This window comes from Onthophagus taurus, chromosome 5 (assembly GCF_036711975.1).
Source record: "Onthophagus taurus isolate NC chromosome 5, IU_Otau_3.0, whole genome shotgun sequence".
NCBI classification, from domain to species: domain Eukaryota; kingdom Metazoa; phylum Arthropoda; class Insecta; order Coleoptera; family Scarabaeidae; genus Onthophagus; species Onthophagus taurus.
In genome coordinates, this window is record NC_091970.1 from 1,882,356 (window position 1) to 1,905,174 (window position 22,819).

At 30.8% G+C, this 22,819-nt stretch overlaps 3 protein-coding genes and 1 long non-coding RNA gene across 6 annotated transcripts; 2 read left to right on the forward strand and 2 right to left on the reverse strand.

Moving 5' to 3' along the window:
- Positions 1–6,921: 6,921 nt before the first annotated feature.
- On the forward strand, positions 6,922–16,676 carry LOC111422297 (putative inorganic phosphate cotransporter). The gene is made up of 4 exons (XM_023055505.2): positions 6,922–7,171; positions 12,747–12,937; positions 15,070–15,904; positions 15,967–16,676. Exons 1-4 carry the CDS (start codon positions 7,138–7,140, stop codon positions 16,425–16,427), a joined length of 1,521 nt encoding a protein of 506 aa, XP_022911273.1. The 5' UTR covers positions 6,922–7,137; the 3' UTR covers positions 16,428–16,676.
- Positions 16,647–18,219, reverse strand: LOC111422282 (uncharacterized). The gene is made up of 4 exons (XR_002707310.2): positions 18,138–18,219; positions 18,004–18,084; positions 17,047–17,938; positions 16,647–16,914 (listed from the first exon to the last, which is right to left on the reverse strand). It is a non-coding gene; the product is annotated as an uncharacterized lncRNA (long non-coding RNA).
- A 384-nt stretch (positions 18,220–18,603) lies between these two features.
- On the reverse strand, positions 18,604–21,611 carry LOC111422281 (Elongator complex protein 6). Of its 3 annotated transcripts, none has more exons than XM_071195753.1 (2): positions 21,523–21,611; positions 18,604–19,427 (listed from the first exon to the last, which is right to left on the reverse strand). In XM_071195753.1, exon 2 carries the CDS (start codon positions 19,379–19,381, stop codon positions 18,665–18,667), a length of 717 nt encoding a protein of 238 aa, XP_071051854.1. In that variant the 5' UTR covers positions 19,382–19,427; positions 21,523–21,611; the 3' UTR covers positions 18,604–18,664. The 3 variants fall into 3 exon arrangements, with proteins under 3 accessions (XP_071051854.1, XP_022911254.2, XP_022911253.2); XM_023055486.2 differs by lacking the exon at positions 21,523–21,611 and adding an exon at positions 20,053–20,135; XM_023055485.2 differs by lacking the exon at positions 21,523–21,611 and adding an exon at positions 19,591–19,750.
- Positions 19,824–22,723, forward strand: LOC111422279 (Dicarboxylate carrier 1). Its single transcript, XM_023055484.2, has 4 exons — positions 19,824–20,143; positions 21,538–21,781; positions 21,836–22,043; positions 22,100–22,723. Exons 1-4 carry the CDS (start codon positions 19,972–19,974, stop codon positions 22,352–22,354), a joined length of 879 nt encoding a protein of 292 aa, XP_022911252.1. The 5' UTR covers positions 19,824–19,971; the 3' UTR covers positions 22,355–22,723.
- Positions 22,724–22,819: the final 96 nt, after the last annotated feature.

A 22,819-nucleotide genomic window follows, 5' to 3' on the forward strand; every position in this document is an offset into this window, starting at 1 on the left:
ATAATAAAAATTATTATAAATAAAATTTAGTTTAATCTTTTTTGATTCTTTGGAATTTTGTATACTTTGGAATCTGTCGAATCTTCCAGAAGAGCAGAAACTATCTGTAAGTGCCTTATGTTATGTTGATTTGGAGTTGGCTTGAACTTGTGTCAAGTGTATACAGGGTGTTCCGGTGACTCGGGGCATAAAATTAACCTCATATACTAGAGCAAAAGTGATGACGATTCGTGAAAAAAAATTATTATAAAAGTCTTCAAATGGCCAAGATATGGGCCATCAAAGTTCAGAAATTTTAACACATTTTTCTAAATATTTTCAATACCATTTATGGTAGAGCGTTGAAACCTTGTTATACAGGCTGTCCCTAAAATTTGTTTGTTCAGAACTTTTTTGTTCACTCGTAATCCTACTTTTATTTTTGTACCTTTTAATAGAAAATTTATTTTAGAAACTTTTATCACTCTTTGAAAATTTTGATAACATTGACCGTTTTCAAGTTATACGCGTTTTTTTTTCACGAATCGTCATCATTTTTGCTCTAGTATGAGATTAATTTTATGCCCCGAGTCACCGGAACATCCTGTATACAGGGTGAGTTATTTTAGGGTATGTTTAGTACAGAGATCTTGCAACACAAATTGCATCTGAAGCAGGCACGTCACAACGTACTGTCGTAAGAGAACTAAAAAAGCATAGATTTCATTCAACACTACCCCCAGATGACTACAATAAGCGTGTAGAATAAAGTACGTGATTTATGAGGATTAAAGTTTTGTGGACAGATGAAACACGATGTACAAACTGAAATCAATAATAGCGGAGCCATAGGTATCTAACGATATAACAAAAAAACGGTATTTTCGAGATATCTAGTTAGCCATGAATTTTATCAAAAAAACAAAAAGCTCATTAAATTGAGTTTATGAAACTGCAATTCTTTCCCTATTTAATCGTCTCTCTATCTCCGCTAGTTTTCGAGATCTCTATACTAAACATGGAAAAAAATTCACCCTGTATAATGGGTTGAGCTGACTTGTTTTAGGGTTACATTGCTTTGGGGTTGGATACCTTATTTTGGAATTAGGTTGCTTTGATGTTAAGTTGGCGTAAATTTGGGGTGGCTTGTATTGGATTTGTGTTAAGTATTAAATACAATAGATTGAGTTGTCTATTTTAAGGATGGCATAAATTTGTATCAAATCTTCAATATAATGAGTTAAGTTGGCTTGTTTTAGGGTTGTATTGTTTTGGGGTTGGATACCTTATTTTGGAATTAGCTTGCTTTGATGTTAAGTTGCTGCAAATTTGGGGTGGCTTGTTTTGGATTTGTGTCAAGTATTAAATACAATAGATTGAGTTGTCTATTTTAAGGATGGCATAAATTTGTATCAAATCTTCAATATAATGAGTTAAGTTGGCTTGTTTTAGGGTTGTATTGCTTTGAGGTTGGATGCCTTGTTTTGGAGTTAGGTTACTCTGACGTTATGTTACTTCAATTTTAAGTTTTTAGGATTTGGAATAAGCTTGGATTTACGTCGAATACTAAATATAATGGGTTGAACTGACTTGTATGAGGGTTGTTTTGCTTTGGAATTACGTTGCTTTGATGTTATGTTCGTACAGGTTTGGATTGGGTTGGGTTGGCTTTTTCTGATGTTTCTGTTGGTAGTAAGACTAGTGCATGATTAGTGAATCTATCTAATCTTGACATAGTTTTTACTTTCTCGCATATATAAAGTATGTACAGAGTGGCCAAATAAACATGCAAAATACTGTATCTCGTAAACTACTCATTTTAGAGACTTAGGCATATAGTATAGGCATTGTTTCTAATTTAGAGACTTTGCAGTTGAAAGTGTTTGAGTTCCTTGTTAAGAACCTTGCAAGTAGACTTATTAGCAAATGACGTTAATGGATACAATTTTGTGTTATTGTTGTTGTACGGATGACGTAGATTAATGCTTGGTTCTCGAGATCAGAAGTTGTGCGTTTTTCAGATTTTGTAACTGTTCTGAGGAAGTACTTTACTAGACCAAGTGACTGCTAAGAAGTGTTTAACAGTTGAGGACATTTCCAGTTGAAACAGAAATTGAATTAACACAATTACTGTATTCGTTTTACGTTCTGGAGCTACTCCGAGTTATTCCGAGCGGTTTACATTGTGTTCGTTTTATAAGTAAAGCTTCAAAACCCGTTGTGTATCGATTTACATTCCCCCGCCGTCTCACCGCCATCTGAAATCCTACTGCGTCGAGCTCTTTGTGGTTAACCCTTTCAAACAATTGACGTTTTATTGACGCAAATTGTGAATAGACGTATATTTCAATAAATATACATTGCAAAATGTTCTATAAGTACGTAAAATCTATACGTATAACTTTTAAATTAGTCCTTTAAAAAATATAGATTAGGCCATAATTTGAATAATTGCAACATTTAATTTAGGACATAATTAAGTGTACATAGCATAGCATTGTTTATTTTCAATGCTGCCATTGTTTCCACTTTGGCCCAGCTGTAGGATTTTTATTTCTGCTACCGTAGTGACCAATTATTTATCAGCAGTGCCTGTTATGAAGGCATAAAGGATATAGACAGTCATTTCCAGTCCTTCCCCCACACTTGAAGGAAGGTTAAAAGTCGTTTTTTTCTGTCAGGCGTCCAATAGGTATATATAGTAGGTACATAACCCAACCTAAGAGTAGGTACATTCATTTGGTCCATCTTCTGTCTTTTCATCTGGTGTTATGCTGATCACTATGTACTTCTAAGTCCATCGGTAGTAACAAAGAGCGCATCCGCCTATGTTATTCTGTACACCCTATTGAGTCTTATGAAGACTCCCCTTTGCTTCAAATTCAGTTTCTGTCATGGTTTAATTTGTAGGCTTTTTCCCCAACACACTTGCACCATATGTTATTAGACCTACCAGACTTTTGTCACATGGTCAATATCATCCTTACTCTGATAGTCCTGAATGATAAAGATTAATTTCTAGCACGAATACTATACGCAGCTTCTTTTTGAATTTTGCTGATTTTCAGTTCAAACTTCTGTATGTCCGGCATGAATGTGACTTTGCGGTCATAGTACAGAAAAGATGTCGGTCTTCTTAACACAACTACACTAATAAGTTCCTTGTCATACAAATATTAGTTTAAGTATAACTAAAGAAGAAAAATGTTTAGAGGCTTCTTTATGTATTTCTTAGACTCTAGCCAAACATATAAAATCATCCACAAATGCAGACATTTGAAAAGAGTGCATGCTCGATCACAAGTACTAGAAAAAATACAAATATAGAAAGTAGAAAAATAAAAAATCTGAAAGAAACATTCACAGGTTTTGTCTAACCTGTGGATTGTTATAGGAGAAGATTTGAACAAGGCAATTACAGACTATTTCAACCAAGCTGATTAAGACTTGAAAACAATTTGCTCAGCTTGGCGACTAGACTTTCCATAACAATGTGAAGTAGCTAAATATACAAACAATCTAAAAATAACACAGATAATTTATTAAATGAAATAATAGAAAACAAATATTCTTGCTTATACCACAAATTTAACTAATTAATCAAAAAATTTTTATTTTTCTTTTTGTATTCCGTACGTGCTATATTATAATATAGTATATTATTCAACAAGCGTATAATGGCGGCTGTTACCCACGAAGAAGAAGTTGCAACACGAGCGAGCGAAGCGAGCGAGTGTTGTAATCTGAGTGGGTAACATCCATTATACGCAAGTTGAATACTATACTTTATCTACAACTATTTAATTTTGAAAAAAAAATCAAAAAAACGAAAAAAAAATAAACTTGATAGACATTTCAGACATAACCTCAATATAAGAAAGCTGTCATTTCTGTTAATATTTTATTTTTTGATTAGTAGGCAGTGTCAGAAGTGTGGAATAATGGCCTCATTATTCAACACTTTGTCTGTCATGGGTAATGAGTGTCATTACCCGACAAAAATCAATTGTATAACGAATAGATAATTCAATAGTTGTAGATAAACGTTTTTTACGCCACACCCTTATCTTACGATACCTTCCAAGATTTTATCCTTTTTTGTTGAAGTTTTTAATCTGTGATTTTGTTAATCTAATTTAAATTTAATTGTAATTTAGTTATAAGAAATTAGATCTACTCCTGAACCCCACCTATTAACTAATTCCATTATATTGTATAATTTTTCTATGTAAGTTCACCTTTTCAAATTCCGATTTTCATTTTACCGTTATTAATACGTTCCGGTTAACCTTTGTTTAAATTGTTTCTTCTTTTTCATAAATTTAGGTACTGAAGATGAAACATTAGTTTTCGAAACATGTCTACTTAAATAGAATTAAAACATTTTAATATTTCTCAAAAAAGTTTTTACTTTTACATAAATCCTAGTTTATAGCTAAATATAGGCTTGGTGATTGAAAAATTTTCTGCAAGTGAGATTAATGCGCGGTTCAGGACATTGTGAGATGAGGAAGAGATTTTGACACAAATATGCGCAAATGCCAAAAATTATGTTTTCAAACAATCCACCCGAAATCAGACATATTACTTTTTTTATTTATTAAGCCAGCTCGATCTATTGTGTGGCATCTTTTCCATGACTCTTTTACGCCTCTGTTGCCATTTTCTTGGTCTCTTTTCATTCTGTAAGTTTCTTTACCTTGATTGTCTCTAATGTACAGGGTGTCCAAATTTCGATGAGTTTGCAGGGTGTCTCAGTTATTATGAATGATAGAAAGTTGCGGCTTTCGCGAACCTGAGCTACTTTTTTGTGAAACTTACAATGGCGCAAACCAAATTTTCATAGCCCTCTTCGTTTTTGATATCTATCCGTATCTCGACTATCCGCAAAATTAGTAAGAAAGTAAAAACGGGTTCTAATAGATTTTTTCACGTGGAATCCAATGGTGCACGTAGAATTTTTCTAGTCATCAAGGTTTTTGAGTTGTGAGGAGGTGTCTGAAAATCGTAAATTTTGAAACACTCCCTGTATATCAAAAAACTTTCTATCTTTTATAATAACTGAGCTTTGACTATATATAATATGGATTGAGCCAACGAGAGAGATAGCTTGCGCAAGGTGATCGAACCGAGATAGACATAGAAGCGTACTGCCATATAATGGGTGTACTGATAGAAGTGAGATAGATATAGAAGCGTACTGACATATAATATATCTATCTTTGTTACACTTTCACATTATCGCTTTCCATCTGCGTCTATTCACCTTGAGCAACATTTTTGTTAGTAGATATATTCAGTTAGCTCAATCCATATTATATATAATCAAAGTAACTGAGATACCCTGCAAACCCATCAAAATTTGAACACCTGTACTTAGTCAATTCTATTTTTTTGCCTGATATCACCATTCTTTTTAGTCATTGCTATTCCCCTTGTCTAATTTGCAGCCCCAGGTGTAGGATGTCACGTTTTGTCAGTGTTGTCCTCTAGAGGCAAATCTTTTTCCATTCTATGCATCAACAGTTCTAATCTTTTCCGAGTTAATAGAGCCCATACTCCTCATATTGCAATTTTAATTTGCGCAGCGTCTAATCCACGACTAGTCTATCCTCGGCCATTATCACCTAACAACTCTAATCATGTCATGTTTTAGCCAGATCTATAAACACAAGATGGGTCTCGATATTAAGTAGTTTGTTTAAGTATGAAGATACACTTATCTCTGGGTAGTTAGAACATATTTTTCTATCTCCTTTGTTATAAATATTACTAACAGAAGCAGTAATTAAAAGTCCCTCTTCTCTTAATAACCATATAAGCTAATTAATAAGTACTGATAACAATGTCGCAAAAAAACTCGGTGACAAAGATCGGCTCAGTAATTAATTGAATCATGTCTTATGATTCAAATAGAGACGATAAATCGATAATATTTATATCTAATGTTGAAATTGTATGCAATTTGTTAAAGTATTTTGAACAAATACACCAAAATATTTTGCTTGATTTTTATGACAAAAAAAGGTGTAACCTTAATATTATCCGCAAATTTCTTTGCTAAATAAATAATACTTAAAAATTGTTATCTAATGAGTCGTTATAAAGAAATCTGATGGAGTTGAAGTGGTAAATTTCAAAAACCCAATTCTATAAGATCTTGAACGTTATATAATTTAAATGTAAAATGGTAAATCCATCTATAATTATCTATGTTAAAACCAAGAAATAAAGTAAAGAACAAATTTGATTAACCGAGAAGCTTATTTTTGGCAACGTTAAAAAAAAAATAACTCCTTAACGAGATATTCGCATTTAAATTAGCAAACACTTGCTAACGATTTGTACCTAGAACCGATTCTGTTTGTCAAAGCGAGACGAAATTCTTTAAATTCCTCAATGATTAACCGCAAATTTGTTCTTTTAAAAAAATAAAAATTATTTTCTTTTTTGGCCATCAATCAACAATATTTATTATTTATTTAATCTTATTATTTCGTTGTTTTTTTATCCTATTTTCTCACAATCATTGGATAAAAACATTTTTTCCACTATCTCGTTTGAAATTTTTAAACCCTAACAATATTTACATTAGCACTCATCTAAAATGACTTTCAATAAAATAAATTCCTCATGTGGAAGTGAAATCATACAAATCGTAATTAAATTGCACAAAGCATCGATAACAAAACGAATTGAATTTTGAGTTATTTTTTATTGTTACAAAAAAGATTTTTTGTGTTTCATAAAGTTAATTTTTTTTTGTATTTATTTTATAATAATTAATAAATAATAATAATAATAAGTAATACAAAAAAAAAACTTGAGTATGTTACAAAAAAAAAATACTGCGCAAGCAACTCGCGGGATTGTTACTAAACTAACAATGCGCTAGGTCGTCGTACATCGATATATAAGTCCACAAAAAACCTAACGAGTTCAGTTCGATGCGATATGTGGGTTAGTTTAGGTTGAGTAAAACCAGGACCAAATATTTTCTATTCTCAAAAATCACCCATTCAGCGTGAACGAAACGAACAATCAAAGCCAAATTCGTTAAACACATACAGGTGGAGGAGAAAGACTTGTTTAAAAAAGAAAAAGTTTCAACACAAAAAGTTTGATTGAAAGAAAAGGTTTTTTATTTTGTTTTCGAAAATGTTAACTGGTTGGAGAAAAACCGTATCAAAATGTAAGTAAAATTTTATTAGAATAATTAAACTTACTATTATTATTAACTAATTAACTAATTTGTGTAAACTTTCCTAACTTATTTTTATTGATTTATTTCAAGTATTTGATAACCACCAAATCTTAATAATAGTAATTAGGCGATATGCAAAAACATTAATCGTTATCGATCTCCACTTTAAGCAAAATTTAATTAAATGTACGGGGGTCCCCTTTAATTATTAACACTTAAAATTAATTCAAGCCATGTAAGAATGTTTAATCTTATTTGAAAAAGTTGTTACACGTGTAATTTGAAAAAGCTTAATAAATCACGAATTGAGTTTTAATTAAAAACAATCAATAATGTTAAATAAAGTTAGAAAAAAATAATAAATAATCAGAAGTTAATTGGAAAACACAATTGTGTTTATTAATGAATTATTAATGTTATTATAAATATAATTTTGAAATGTATTAATAGAAAATCTTGGTTTTGACGGTTTTAACCTAGAAATGTTTTGCATATTATAAAAAATAAGTGTATTGTTTATGCGGTTAGGTATTTTTCTATTACGTTTATGTATTTACCAATAACGTACTTTGTGGACTTTGTGGAATTCTTTAAGTACTTTTTATTCTCGTTAAAATATTTTAATACTTATACAAAATATTTAATTAATAACTTTAATCTTGATACATCTAAGTCTAGGACTATAAATGAGAGATTACACTAACATAAATCAACCTCAATCCTTTTGGATTTGTAAAGCATCTTGTCCCCATACGTAGTCTAGCATCTCTATCTCATGCTGGACTACCTATGAGAGCAGGATGCACTACATCAAACCTCTATCTTAGGACGAACTATGACGCAAATTAAAATTCAGAAGAAAAGATATCTGAGGAAGAATCTTAAAGATATTATGTACAGTACAAGAAGAAGAAATGCTTCCGCTAATACAGTGTGTCCATAAAGTCATGGTGCACTTTTGAAAGCAATAAAGCAAGATAGATATATGACATCTTTACATCTTTGAGTACTAACTTGATATATCAAATCCAGCGCCTCGCCTGCAAGCGACCTCGGCGTTTTGAAACGAAATCGTTTCCTGTATATCTTGGTAATGATACAAAGTCTCTTATAAGAACACCTTAATGCTCAAACCGCCGAGGTTGCTTGCGGGCGAGGCGCTAGAATCTTGCAACTTTGACTATTTTGTGTAAATAAGTCAAATGTAGCGCCTCGCCCGCAAGCGACCTCGGCGATTTGAAACAAAATCGTTCCTTATACAACCTGGTAATGATACAGTCTCTTATAAGAATACGTTAATCCTCAAACCGCCGAGGTTGCTTGCAGGCGAGGCTCTAGAATCGTCCAACGCTGATGATTTTGTGTTGATAAGTCAAATGTAGCGCCTCGCCCGCAAGCGACCTCGGCGATTTGAAGCGAAATCGTTTCTTGTATATCTTGGTAATGATACAGTCTCTTATAAGAATACTTTAATGCTCAAACCGCCGAGGTTGCTTGCAGGCGAGGCACTAGAATCGTCCAACGCTGATGATTTTGTATTGATAAGTCAAGTGTAGCGCCTCGCCCGCAAGCGACCTCGGCGATTTGGGGCAAAATCGTTTCTTGTGTATCTTGATAATGATACAAAGTCTCTTATAAGAACACTTTAATGCTCAAACCGCCGAGGTTGCTTGCGGGCGAGGCGCTAGAATCTTGCAACGTTGACTATTTTGTGTAAATAAGTCAAATGTAGCGCCTCGCCCGCAAGCGACCTCGGCGATTTGAGGCAAAATCGTTTCTTGTGTATCTTGATAATGATACAAAGTCTCTTATAAGAACACTTTAATGCTCAAACCGCCGAGGTCGCTTGCGGGCGAGGCACTAGAATCGTCCAACGTTGATGATTTTGTGTTGATAAGTCAAATGTAGCGCCTCGCCCGCAAGCGACCTCGGCGATTTAAAACAAAATCGTTCCTTATACAACTTGGTAATGATACAGTCTCTTATAAGAACACTTTAATGCTCAAACCGCCGAGGTTGCTTGCGGGCGAGGCACTAGAGTCGTCCAACGTTGATGATTTTGTGTTGATAAGTCAAATGTAGCGCCTCGCCCGCAAGCGACCTCGGCGATATGAAGCGAAATCGTTTCTTGTATATCTTGGTAATGATACAAAGTCTCTTATAAGAACACTTTAATGCTCAAACCGCCGAGGTTGCTTGCGGGCGAGGCGCTAGAATCGTCCAACGTTGACGATTTTGTGTGGATAAGTCAAATGTAGCGCCTCGCCCGCAAGCGACCTCGGCGATTTGAAACGAAATCGTTCCTATATATCTTAGTAAAGATACAAAGTCTCTTATAAGAATACCTGAATCCTCAAACCTCCGAGATTGCTTGCGGGCTAGGCGTTAGAATCCTCTAAAGTTGACGATTTCATATTGATATGTCAAATCAAACATCACTAATTCCTAGGCAACCCCATTTGAATGTCAATAGAAGAGAGAGTTGACTGTAATTGCGATGAAATCGATTAAGAAATTGTAAACATCCTTAGATTCGAGGTTAGGAAAATAAAGTCTAAGAAAGAAGATTCCAAATACTGCTGTAATATTGGGAAATAAGATATTTTTTAATGAAAGAGGCGAATATAAGACAAGGGATTGAAAGAATCCTTAAAAGTTACTTACAGGGAAAAGAGTTAAGCATCAATCTGACGAAGGATGGTTACACTACCCTTGGTAGGCCTTCTACAAGAGATTACTTCTACATTATGATGATACATCAATTGGATGATACAGATTTCAGAACCTAGATCACGTGAGATTGGAATGTGTGAAAACTCCTCATAAGCATCTTATACACACATACTTACATGTAGTTCTAATAGATAAAAGATTATAACAAGGAGAAAGTAAGTGTAAAGAAAAAGGTACAGAGACAGATCAAAAAATATTAGAGCAAACAAAGTTAAGATTGCGTACATGATGCGCTATTGTCCAGAAGTATACATCAAACAACATAGCTTAGACATCAAAATGTACGCAAAGAAATTCCAATGAAATAGTTCAATTATCAGCCTGACATTGTCGATCAAATACGGAAAAGCTGTCAAAACCGGATGGGATCTAATAAGTCTATTATTCAAATAAAGCTTTAGCCTTGGCAAAACTTATTATTATAACTTTTTGTATATATGGTATTGATTCTGGTTTAGGTAAGATTTAAGCCATCTTCATATCCAATGATAGGGAGATGTTGTCTTCATTTCTCTATATTAAGATTAAAAATTGGCAAGAATTCAGTTGTCTCAATTGTTAGCTCCAATTCTAGACCAACCCAACCCAACCCAATTGAGTTCTGCACTAGAGACAAACAAGGCTGTCTTATTTGACCAAAATTATCTTTGAATTCATCTATAGTACCTATTCATTAATTGGCTGTTGGTGTCACAACTATAGCATTTCTTCACTTTTATCATATTGTGTTGGTTCTGGTGTAGGTCAGATTTTTACCACTGCTAAACTCTCATCGTCAGTTTCATCGATGTTCAACAATTACTTGATGTATAAGCAATATATTGCTGGACTATAATATTGGATTATTTTCATCTTTATCATATATTCTTCTTATATGACATACTTAAACAAAAATTAAGCTTAATTTTAGCTGTTAGACAATGATACACGCATTCAGCCCAAGTTTATTCAAACAATCTTATCCACATGATAATAAGAATGAGAGGTGTTAACCAAACTGCTAACTAGTTCAATGTTGTATCGAAAATTTTGTACACAAACATTTACAGCTTTTATTACATTTTAATACGGATGCAAATTCCAAAGCAAATTAAGTTTCTCCATGATGACGTTATGGTAAGATTATTAATTTGTATTGATGCTAAAGTCGAAAAGTCTGGTGTCAGACCCAACATTTACAATTAAAGTATCTTTTCTCCATAACATCTTTGAGAGCTAAAGATCAGAACCTAAGCTTAGCCGTATTTATTAGATCATCGATCGTAATGTTCCTAGAGCTTCTTAAATGCTCTATCTAATAAAAGCATCTCTATCTTATATTGGACTATCTTTAACAGCAAAGTATTTGATGATTACACTCTCAGAGTTTTAAAAGTCTATATGACTACAATAAGACTGGATAAGTTGAACTTCGAAGACGACTCTTGCTGGGTAATCTATGAAGATGATTCATCTACTTATAGGACATTTGACGTGCATTGCCATATCTCATCCTCTAGTTATTGACTCTTATTATATATTCTTGACTTCTTTATCTTACAGAACTAAGCATTTTGGTGCAAAAAGAAGAAGTGAAGGAACAATACAACATTCAGCTCTACAGCTATGTGTCCAAACTTATGCAATATGTATTAACCTCACCATGAGTTAGACTCATAGTTTTCTCGTATGGCACAAATTTCTGACCACGAGTCAGAATGGCGGTTTTCTTCTATGGCACAAATTCGTTACTACGAGTTTCACTCATATTAATCTGCATATTAGGAATTCCATTTCTTAAAACCATCATCAGCCGAATAATTTTTTTTCATTAGATTTTCAAAAAGCAAATTTCTAATACAAAAGATTAACAAAAAAAATATGTTTTTAGATTTAAATTTTAAAATAAAGAACGTAATCTTTAAAAAAATAAAACATTTAGATGCATTTTATCGGTCAAACAACTAAATTTTTTATGGGTCTTTGTAGATAACAAATTATCAATATTGTGCAACCGATTCTGACAGTTCCTCATATTTTTTTTTATTTCGTGGAGACTCAAAGTTTATTGTCAGATTAAATTACATAAAAAAATGTTACAATACAACTGTCAAGTATCAGAAAAAAAAATCTTAAGTTTATTATATTATTATTAATTCCCCCTCTCCGTTTTACAAAATTCCTCACACACATTTTTTCATCTCCAAAATAATAAATAATGAAGTCGTAAATAAGATTTCAATAAATCCATCGAGATAATCAGTATAATCTACACCGACGTTTTTGTTATTATCAGTTTCACGATGATGAGATCTTTACTTGAATCTCTCAATCATTTTTATCTCAACGTTCTTTTTAATTTTATTCCGTTTGTATTTATTTATTGGTAATGTTATGGATATAAGAAAACAATAAAAGCGGAGGTGAATATTTGAAATTCCTCAATTTTTCTGAACCGAACAATGGCGTTACTAATTACACTATAATTTCAAGCACACAACTCGCTAATCATTTCGCAAAATGAGAAACACAATACAGGAAAATTAACAAAGTCAATTTCAAGATGATTTTCAAATTACGTCATTAAATTTAAAAAATACAAAAAGTTGTATCAATAAACAATTTGGCCTACATTTTAAAAATTTTAATTGTCATGTTAAGTTCGGGTTTTTACTGACTTATTTCACCACTTCAAATTAAACAATTGTACTGATAATGATCAATAAGAGATTATTTAAGCAACTCAACGACTTAATACATTGATACCAAATACCAAGAAGATTAACAAATTTAATTCATTATCACAATACGTGATTTATTCTATTATTATTAATTATTTTATTTTTTATAGGTTTTTTGATACCGCAACGTTACGTTTTGGGTATAATGGGCTTTTTGGCGATCGTAAATGCTTACACGATGCGGATTTCTTTATCGGTCGCTATAACAGCAATGGTTGTACCCAGAAATACGACGAACGTGACCGATACAGACACTTGTCCGTATCCAGATGATCACCAAACGGGAGATGGACCAATTACGGTAATTAAAAAAATAATTAAATAAATACAACTTACCAACTTTTTGAGGTTATGTTCACTTAAACAAACTTTATTTAAGATTTCTCTTTAATTTTTCGCACATGGAAAAGAAATGTACTACTTACAGTATCATTTATAACCGCGGAAATCGATTCAAAAAGAATTTGAACCTTCTAAAGTAACTTTTAAAGGAATTTTTTAAATTTAAACTAAACAAGTTTAAAACTGACAATCACTCAAACAATAAGAAAGTGACGTAACACAATTTGTATCTAACTTCTTTCGTTAATTTAAGTTGCAATTAAAGCCGATAGATGGCGCTACATTTCTATTTAATTATATTTTTTTAATAAAATTAAATCAACGAAGAATTTGATTATAAATATTAAATAAATACATAAACTAAATCAAATTAGGGAAATTAATCAATTTTTATTCGAATTTATTAAAATTTTAAAACTTACCCATTTTGAGGTTATTATCTCCGGAAACTTTTTATTAATACTTATTAAATTTCCCTTACATCGCATGTTTATCACTTAATTTAGAACCCCAAGATTCAATTAAGAAAGAATTTGGGGTTGTAGAAATAATTTTTAACGAAATTTTTTAATTTTAAACTAAGCAAGTTTAAAACTGTCAATCACTCAAACACAACAAACGAAAAGAAGTGAAGTTAGCTTTTAACTGAGACTATTTATAACTTTAAATTTATTAAAATTTGTTTAAAAATCTTATTTTGATTGTAAATTAATCAAATCTATTTGACTTTTAAATAAATTAACAAATAAATCAAGAATTAATTAACATAATTTGTTTCTAACTTCTTTGATTAATTCAATTTTGGATTAAAACCAATAGATGGCGCTATATTTTTAATTAATTATTTTAATAAAAATAAATTGAAGCAGAATTTAAATAAATACATGAAACGAAATCAAATTGGGGGAATAAATCGATTTTTATTAGAATTTATTAAATTAAATCTTTAAACTTACCAATTTTTGATGTTGTGATCTCCGCAAATAATTTTTTAATACTTAATTAATAAATTTCCCTTACACCGCAAGTTTTTCACTTAATTTACAACCTCAAGATTCAATTAAGAAAGAATTTAGGGTTGTCGAAATAATTTTTAACGAAATCTTTTCAATTTAAACTAAACAGGTTTAAAACTGTCAATCACTCAAACACAACAAACGAAAAGAAGTGAAGTTAGCTTTTAACTGAGACTATTTATAACTTTAAATTTATTAAAATTTGTTTAAAAATCTTATTTTGATTGTAAATTAATCAAATCTATTTGACTTTTAAATAAATTAACAAATAAATCAAGAATTAATTAACATAACTTGTTTCTAACTTCTTTGATTAATTCAATTTGGGATTAAAACCAATAGATGGCGCTACATTTTTAATTAATTATTTTAATAAAAATAAATTGAAGCAGAATTTAAATAAATACATGAAACGAAATCAAATTGGGGGAATAAATCGATTTTTATTCGAATTTATTAAATTAAATCTTTAAACTTACCAATTTTTGATGTTGTGATCTCCGCAAACAATTTTTTAATACTTAATTAATAAATTTCCCTTACACCGCAAGTTTTTCATTTAACTTACAACCCCAAGATTCAATTAAGAAAGAATTTGGGGTTGCAGAAGTAGTTTTTAACGAAATTTTTTAATTTTAAACTAAGCAAGTTAAAAACTGTCAATCACTCAACACCAATGACAGTAAGGAAAGTGAAGTTAGCTATCTATTTTGATAAACTTTTGGATTTAAAGAAATAAGTTTGTTTTAATTGTAAATTAAATTAATTATTAACTTATTTGACCCTTGTTGCGAAATTAATCACAAAATAAGAAAATTATTCATTTCTAACTTTTTAGATTAATTCGTTACAATTAAAATTGACATCTGTCAATTTTTTTTACATTTATTTCATAAAATTAATATTTTAATCTTAATTCATTTTTAAACATACAAAATAACACTTTAAATCATTACTTTATCCGTTAATAAAGCAATTCCACATAATTTTTTAACTAAATTAAAGTAAAATTTTTTTATTTTTATATACAGCAGCGGACAAAAGTCTACATACAATTTTTTTAATCCTATTTCAGAATAGCGACAATTTATACGATTGGGATTCAGAAACACAAGGAGTAATTCTAAGCGCATTTTACTGGGGTTACGTAATCACCCATATGCCGGGTGGAATCCTCGCTGAAAAATTCGGTGGAAAATACTCCCTGGGATTAGGGATTTTATCCACAGCAATTTTCACTCTTTTAACCCCAATCGTCGTTCAACACGGTGGTTATCAATGGTTAATCGCTCTCCGTGTCCTCGAAGGATTGGGAGAAGGCACCACTTATCCAGCTTTAAACGCTATGCTTGGAAAATGGGTCCCAGTACATGAACGAGCAAAAATTGGTACATTAGTTTATGCTGGTGGGCAAATTGGAACAGTTGTTGGGAACGCTCTTAGTGGTTATTTAATCGAAGCAACTGGGGATTGGTCCTCGGTCTTTTACGTTTTTGGAGCGTTGGGTTTATTATGGTTTGTTATTTGGACTTTGATTTGTTACTCAAGTCCGGATACTCACCCGTTTATTAGTGATGAAGAAAAAAGTTATTTAAGAAAAGAATTGGCTGAATCGACTTCGAGCAAATCAAAAAAGATCCCGTGGAGGGCCATTTTAACTTCCGTACCATTGTGGGCGCTGGTTGCAGCTCAAATTGGTCACGATTGGGGCTTCTTCACCATGGTTACAGATTTACCTATTTATATGTCTGATGTGCTTCATTTTACGGTCTCCAAAAACGGTATTTATTCCTCTGTGCCATACATTTGCATGTGGATCGTTTCAATGGGTTCCGGATGGTTATGCGATTGGTTAATCGTTAAGAACTATATGACTGTTACATTTGCAAGGAAATTTTTCACAACAGTTGGTAAGGCTTTTTTTAATCAAAATCACAAATCAAATTTTAATTTATATTGATCATTTTTTTAGCTTCCATTGGTCCTGGAATCTTTATGGTAGCTGCATCTTACGCTGGTTGCGATGATGTCTTAGTAATCGCTTTATTCACCATCTCAATGGGTTTCATGGGCACCTTTTACTGCGGAATGAAAGTGAACGCTTTAGATTTGTCGCCGAATTATTCGGGAACACTCATGGCCATAATAAACGGTTTGGGGGCCATAACAGGAATAATCACACCTTACTTAGTTGGTGCTTTAACTTCGGGCCACACCGTTCAAGAATGGAGGGTGGTTTTCTTCATTTCATTGGGCGTCTTCATCGTGACAAACATCGTTTACGTCTTATTTGCCAGTGGTGAAGAACAATGGTGGAATCGCCCCGATGACACCAACTTCCATAAAAGTATCGAAAACGGTATTTTGAGGGAAAAAGAAAAGAAAATGGAGGCGAAAGCAAATAAGAAGGCGGCAAAAGCAAGCAAAAAGTGATGTAAAGCGTAAATGTAGGGGATTTTAGTTAGTTATTAAATTTGCCATTTTTGCCAAATGAAGAAAAAAATAGTAATAATATTAACCGGATAAAACTCGTTTCTATTTTTAATTTAATTTAAAATAAACGATTTCTGACGCTCAGTCAGATCCACTCATTATGAATTTCTATGAAATGATTGTAAATATTCCCGTCCGTATTGTAGAAATGAAATTAAGTAAAATAAAAATGTATTTATTTTAAATCTTTTGGGGTTTTAAAGTCATTTTACCATTTCCACTGAGTATTTTTCTTCAAAAGCTGGCTCAATGAATTGCTTTTCTGGAACTTTATATATTTCTGTACACTTTTTGACCTATTCCTACAACTCCCTTCACTCTGTATGGGTCCAAAGAGAAACTGGTTTCATCTAAATTCCATATGTGATCTCCTTTATTTATCAGTTGAGCTGTTTCCAACTATTACAGCTTCTCCTGGCTCAGTTTGCTTAAAAAAATTTAAAAAAAATAATTAAATAAATAAAAATTACAGACTTTTTGAGGTTATGTTCACTAAAACAAACGTCATTTAAGATTTCTCTTTAATTTTTCGCACATGGAAAAGAAATGTACTACTTACAGTATCATTTATAACCGCGGAAATCGATTCAAAAAGAATTTGAACCTTCTAAAGTAACTTTTAAAGGATTTTTTTAAATTTAAACTAAACAAGTTTAAAACTGACAATCACTCAAACAATAAGAAAGTGACGTAACACAATTTGTATCTAACTTCTTTCGTTAATTCAAGTTGCAATTAAAACCGATAGATGGCGCTACATTTCTATTTAATTATATTTTTTTAATAAAAGTAAATCAACGAAGAATTTAATTATAAATACTAAATACATACATACACTAAATCAAATTAGGAAAATTAATCAATTTATTAATTTAAATTTTTAAACTTACCCATTTTTGACGTTAAGTTCACCGGAAACAATTTTTTAATGCTTAATTATTAAATATCCCTTACATCGCAAGTTTATCACTTAATTTACAACCCCAAGAATCAATTAAGAAAGAATTTGGAGTTGTAGAAGTATTTTTTAACGCAATCTTTTAAATTTAAACTTAACAAGTCTAAAACTGTCAAACACTCAAACTTAACAAACGAAACGAAGTGAAGTTAGCTTTTAACTGTAACACGACGCTTTATAACTTTAAATTTATAAAAATTTATTTAAAAATATTATTTTGATTGTAAATTAATGTTGTTTAACGTCAATTTTGACGTTTGAACGTTATCTAATAATCGAAATTGATGATAATTTTCCAATTTTTTGAAATTTCAACATAAAGTAACTGTCAAATTTGATGTTTTCACTGCATGGACTTATCAATCAGAGATGATAAACTGCCACACTACTGGGTGGGTAATTGCCTCTCCATCAACTAAGAACAGTAAAGAAGATGGGAAGTCTAATGTATTTTATCTTTATTAGCTCTTGATTTATCTGAAGTTGGATTAATCTGGGTAAAAGTGATTGAAATATTAACAGATAGAGCTGAAATGCTTGAAGAATACTTTTCCTTACCTTTATTAATAGAATTATCATCCCAATGTGATTGTTAACCAGTTTATATTGTACGATTAGCTTACAAGGTAAATTGGGGAACTGAAAAAGAATGTTTTAAATCATTAACTATAAAAAGAGCCACTTTTACTCACAACAGAGTTGTATAACGAAGAAATTAATGAAGCGAGTATTTATTATTAATAAATAATAAATTGTAGACTTACCGAGTCATTTTTGTTCACAAAAAGTTTAATTGATTAAATCAGAATAATAAAGTGAGGTTATGTTGATTTGTTTGTATTTGAATCTTGTCAAAATGTCCGCCAACCTAATAAAAATAAAAAAATTATTTAATTTTGAAATAAATTAATTAAATAATTTATTAATTACATCAAATTTATGATTAATAACTTAAAAAATAACATGAACAATTATAACACAACTAAATATTTATATGAAAAGAAAAATGATTAAAAAAACAATTTGAGGTTATGTTTACTTTTTTTAAAGGTTATATTTACCCTTTTTATTCATTAATTAATTAAAAAGACAGTTTAATATCGTCAGTGAGATTCGCCTGGATAAAAGACCAATGTAGGATAATAACATATCCATAAATTAGACTTATTAGATTTGATTTTTAATTTAAATAAAAGCATTACAAAATTTCATCTTAAATTTATTTTAGATATTTATAAGTTTCACCAGGTTCAAAAACTTCAACATTATTCTCGTTCGTTTTGTAATGATACATTTCGTTTTTCAGATTGTCCTGTCTCAAAACATGTAAAAATCCACTAACAGCTTCACTTCGACCAGTTTTTAAAGGAGAAACTTGAAAAACAATGTCTGAAATCCTCTCCAAATAATTACTAACAATTTCATCCTTTTTCTCCTCAGATTTATGTGTCCCAAAAATGCAAGTAATGTTCATATTAATCAACATGTTCACTAAATTCATTATGTGCTTGATTTCAATTCCTAAATCCAATAAATGCGTGATATCGTCGATTATTAGATATCGTTCTCTGTTTAATTGATTCAGAATTGACATGACTTGTTTTAAAAATTCTTTAACGATGTGTTCTGATAATTCTTCTTTCGGTGTTTCGTCCAATTCAAAAATGATTTCGTGGAAATTTTCAATGCAAAATATACGATTATTTTCGACTAATTTATACCCAAGCTTTTTACAACACGTTTTATAATGTTGTAAAGGTTTATGTAAGGTTACGAAACAAATTTCGGAGTAACTTTGATTCAAAATTTTTACTAGTAAATGGGGAATTATAAATTGAGCTTCAGCCAGATGATTTTCCTTGATTATGATCACTTTTTGATCTTTAATATTCAAGATTTGTATCAATTTATTATTACAAACTTCACCCCTTTCCATCTTTGTTGATTCACATGAAGTTGTCCACTTTTGGAATTGATTTTATCTACAAATTAAATAATTCAAAGAAAAGCGTGGTGTGATATTGCGTGATATGATTAATTGAGGGAATTTTAAGAAAAATGTGTGTCAGCACAACGATTTTATTCTTAACGACAGATTTGGTTTTAAAATAACCAAAAAATGGGGAGATGTAAATTTTGATTTACCTTTATGTGTAGGATTTAGCTTCGAAATTGGGTGAGTCAATTAAAGTGAGTTAATTAAATTAAAACACAACAAAACGAAACTCGGGTGTTGTAAGTTATAACATAACCTCAATAATTAAAATGATTATGTCAAGTGTCAAGGGAGAGTTTTAGGTTTTTCGGTAATAGATGGCGCTAAAAAGGCGCGTGAATTTCACGTAATCAAAAAAACTTTTGTAATAATATATCAGTTCGGTGGGGAACTAAACCGCGGTTAGTCGAATAATATAAGTAGAGTTGTAAACGATTAGATTAATTTTAAATTAATTAATAATTTTTAAGCGATGACCTTTTAAAAAGATTAATTTTTGGTTGTTTTTGCCCCAATTAAAAGTAGGAAAAATGAGTGAAGATAAAAAGAAAAGGGTTGCGAAATGGTACTTTGGAGGATTGGGCTCTTGTGGAGCTGCTTGTATAACTCACCCTTTGGATACGATAAAAGTTATGTTGCAAACTCAACAACAAGTTAAGATGGGTATGGGACAAATGGCTATTCACGTCGTTAAAACTCAAGGTAAATAATTCTCATTGAATGTAAATTGAAATAAAATCGAATTGGAATAGAATCGAAATTAATTCCAAAAATTTCAAGGTCATTTAATTTAAAATCTAATTTGCTGTTAAAACAAAAACGTAACGTTGTTTTTCACGTCATTGGAAAAAACTTGTAACCAAAACTAACACCACTAAATTTATTAAATGAGACGTTAATGATGTTTTCCTGGCTCCGAGTTGCGTCACGATAATTATTAGCTAAATTGTTGATTTAGTTGATACTGTTAATACGTTTTATTGTGTTACTTTATGGGTTATTGCTATGTAACAAGTTTTATCTGAATAGAAACGCAAAAATGACCTTGAGAGTATATCGGAAGATGAAAGTTGTCGGTTTTCGGTGGGAGAAGGAGTAAAATTCATCAGGCTACTCTAAACCGGACTGTATCGAGAGAACTGACCGAAAATCGGTTTTTATCTAATCGAGTAAACACTCTACATCGACATTCTTCGTTGGTGAATATAACATTATAGTTTTTTTTTATAAAAAGAACATTTTTTTATCGTTAATCATAATTATTACAAAAAATAAAACGATTTCAAAATTAATTTTAGGTTATTAAATAATTTAAACGTCAAGGTGACATTTAAAACATCAAATGACAAGTAAAAAATTTAATTTGACATTTATACGTCAAAATTACAAGATTAATTTTAAAATTTCGTTTTCTAAATGGTAATTGAGAATAGAAATGATTATTTAACCAATTTTACACATTAATATTAATGTAGAAAAATAAAACGTTAAAATTAATTTCAAATAATTAAATAATTTAAACGTCAAGTTGACATTTAAAACATCAAATGACAAGTAAAAAATTTAATTTGACATTTATATGTCAAAATTTCAAGATTAATTCCAAAAATTCTTTTTCTAAGTATTAATTGAGAGTAGAATTGATTACTTAACCAATTTTACACATTAATATTGATGTAGAAAAATAGAACATCAAAATTAATTATTAAAATTGAAACGTTAATATTTTAAACGTCAATTTACGAGGTGAGTCTGCTCATGTTTTCGTGGTTATCCAAATAGCGTAATATTTCTTGTTAGCTCTAGATATTAGTTTTTATCAATATAAGTTTAGAACATAACTTCTAATTGTATACACATCATCCTATTAGGGTTTATCTTACACAACATTCTCAAAATCGATTAATTTCGAGTTTCCGCTCCAAATCCAAGGATATTATATAATTTATTATGAGATTATTGAAAGATTATGTTTCTTAAAAGATTAAATTATAGATATTATTGCTGATAAGAAAACGTTTTCACAACAATATCCTTGAATTTATTTTATTATTAAAGATAAAATCTTATTATTTACTTACTATGTTTTTTTTTAGGATTCTTTTCACTTTACAATGGATTATCGGCGTCACTTCTTCGTCAACTCACTTATTCCACGACTCGTTTCGGAATTTACGAATACATGAAGAGCGTTTCTGATCCTAACGATATGACTTTTGTAAAAAGGGTGGGTATGGCTGCGGTGGCGGGTGCTGCTGGTGGTTTAGTGGGAACCCCCGCTGATATGGTTAATGTCCGTATGCAGAATGATATTAAATTACCGCTGGAACAACGGAGAAAGTGAATCAAAATGAATTTAATTAATAAATTTTATTCAATTTAATATTATTTTAGTTATTCGAACGCCGTGCATGGATTATTTAGCGTGGCGAAACAAGAAGGTGTTGGAAAATTATTTAATGGGGCTACAATGGCTACAAGTAGGGCTGTTTTTATGACCATCGGACAATTATCGTTTTATGATCAAATCAAAATTTTATTATTAAGTACAGGGTTTTTCCAAGACAATTTAACAACTCATTTTACATCTAGTTTAGTTGCTGTATGTATATTAATCAATAAATCAATCAATAAGATTATTACTTACATTTCTTTTAGGCTGGTTTTGCAACGTTACTCACTCAACCTCTTGATGTTTTAAAAACAAGATCGATGAACGCCAAACCGGGCGAATTTAAAAGTTTAGGCGACTTAATAATGCACACTGCTAAATTAGGACCAGCCGGTTTCTTCAAAGGATTCATCCCAGCATTTTTCAGGCTTGGTCCACATACGATATTAACTTTTGTATTTTTTGAGCAACTTCGAATGAATTTCGGTTTGAATCCGTCCTATGAAGAGAAAAAATCGTAATTAATTATACATAAGTGTCCAAAATGAATATTTTAAGAGAAATAATTATTTAATAAGCATAATTGGCGAATTATACAGGATTATTCAGGATTATATACAGAGTAAATTCAGGATATATCCGTCTAACTATTGAACAACGATACATTCCTATTTTCTGAGGTGAAATTATCTCTGCTGCTATTGCATGGTTTTTTTAAACATTTACATACATTATATTGTAATTCCAATTGAAACATTCCAATTATTTATTGCATATTGCATAAAGAGATATTTTAATGAAATCGATGTTATTATAAAATATTAAAAGAATTGAAATTATTTATATGTAGGTGGTGTCAGTATGTGAATAAAGAATTGATTTATCGATGTTAATAACGAATTTTAATCATAATTCCTCTTATTTTCTTAATATTTTTAATATTTTGACACTTACCCTTCAAAATTTTCTGTCAATTTTGATTTTTT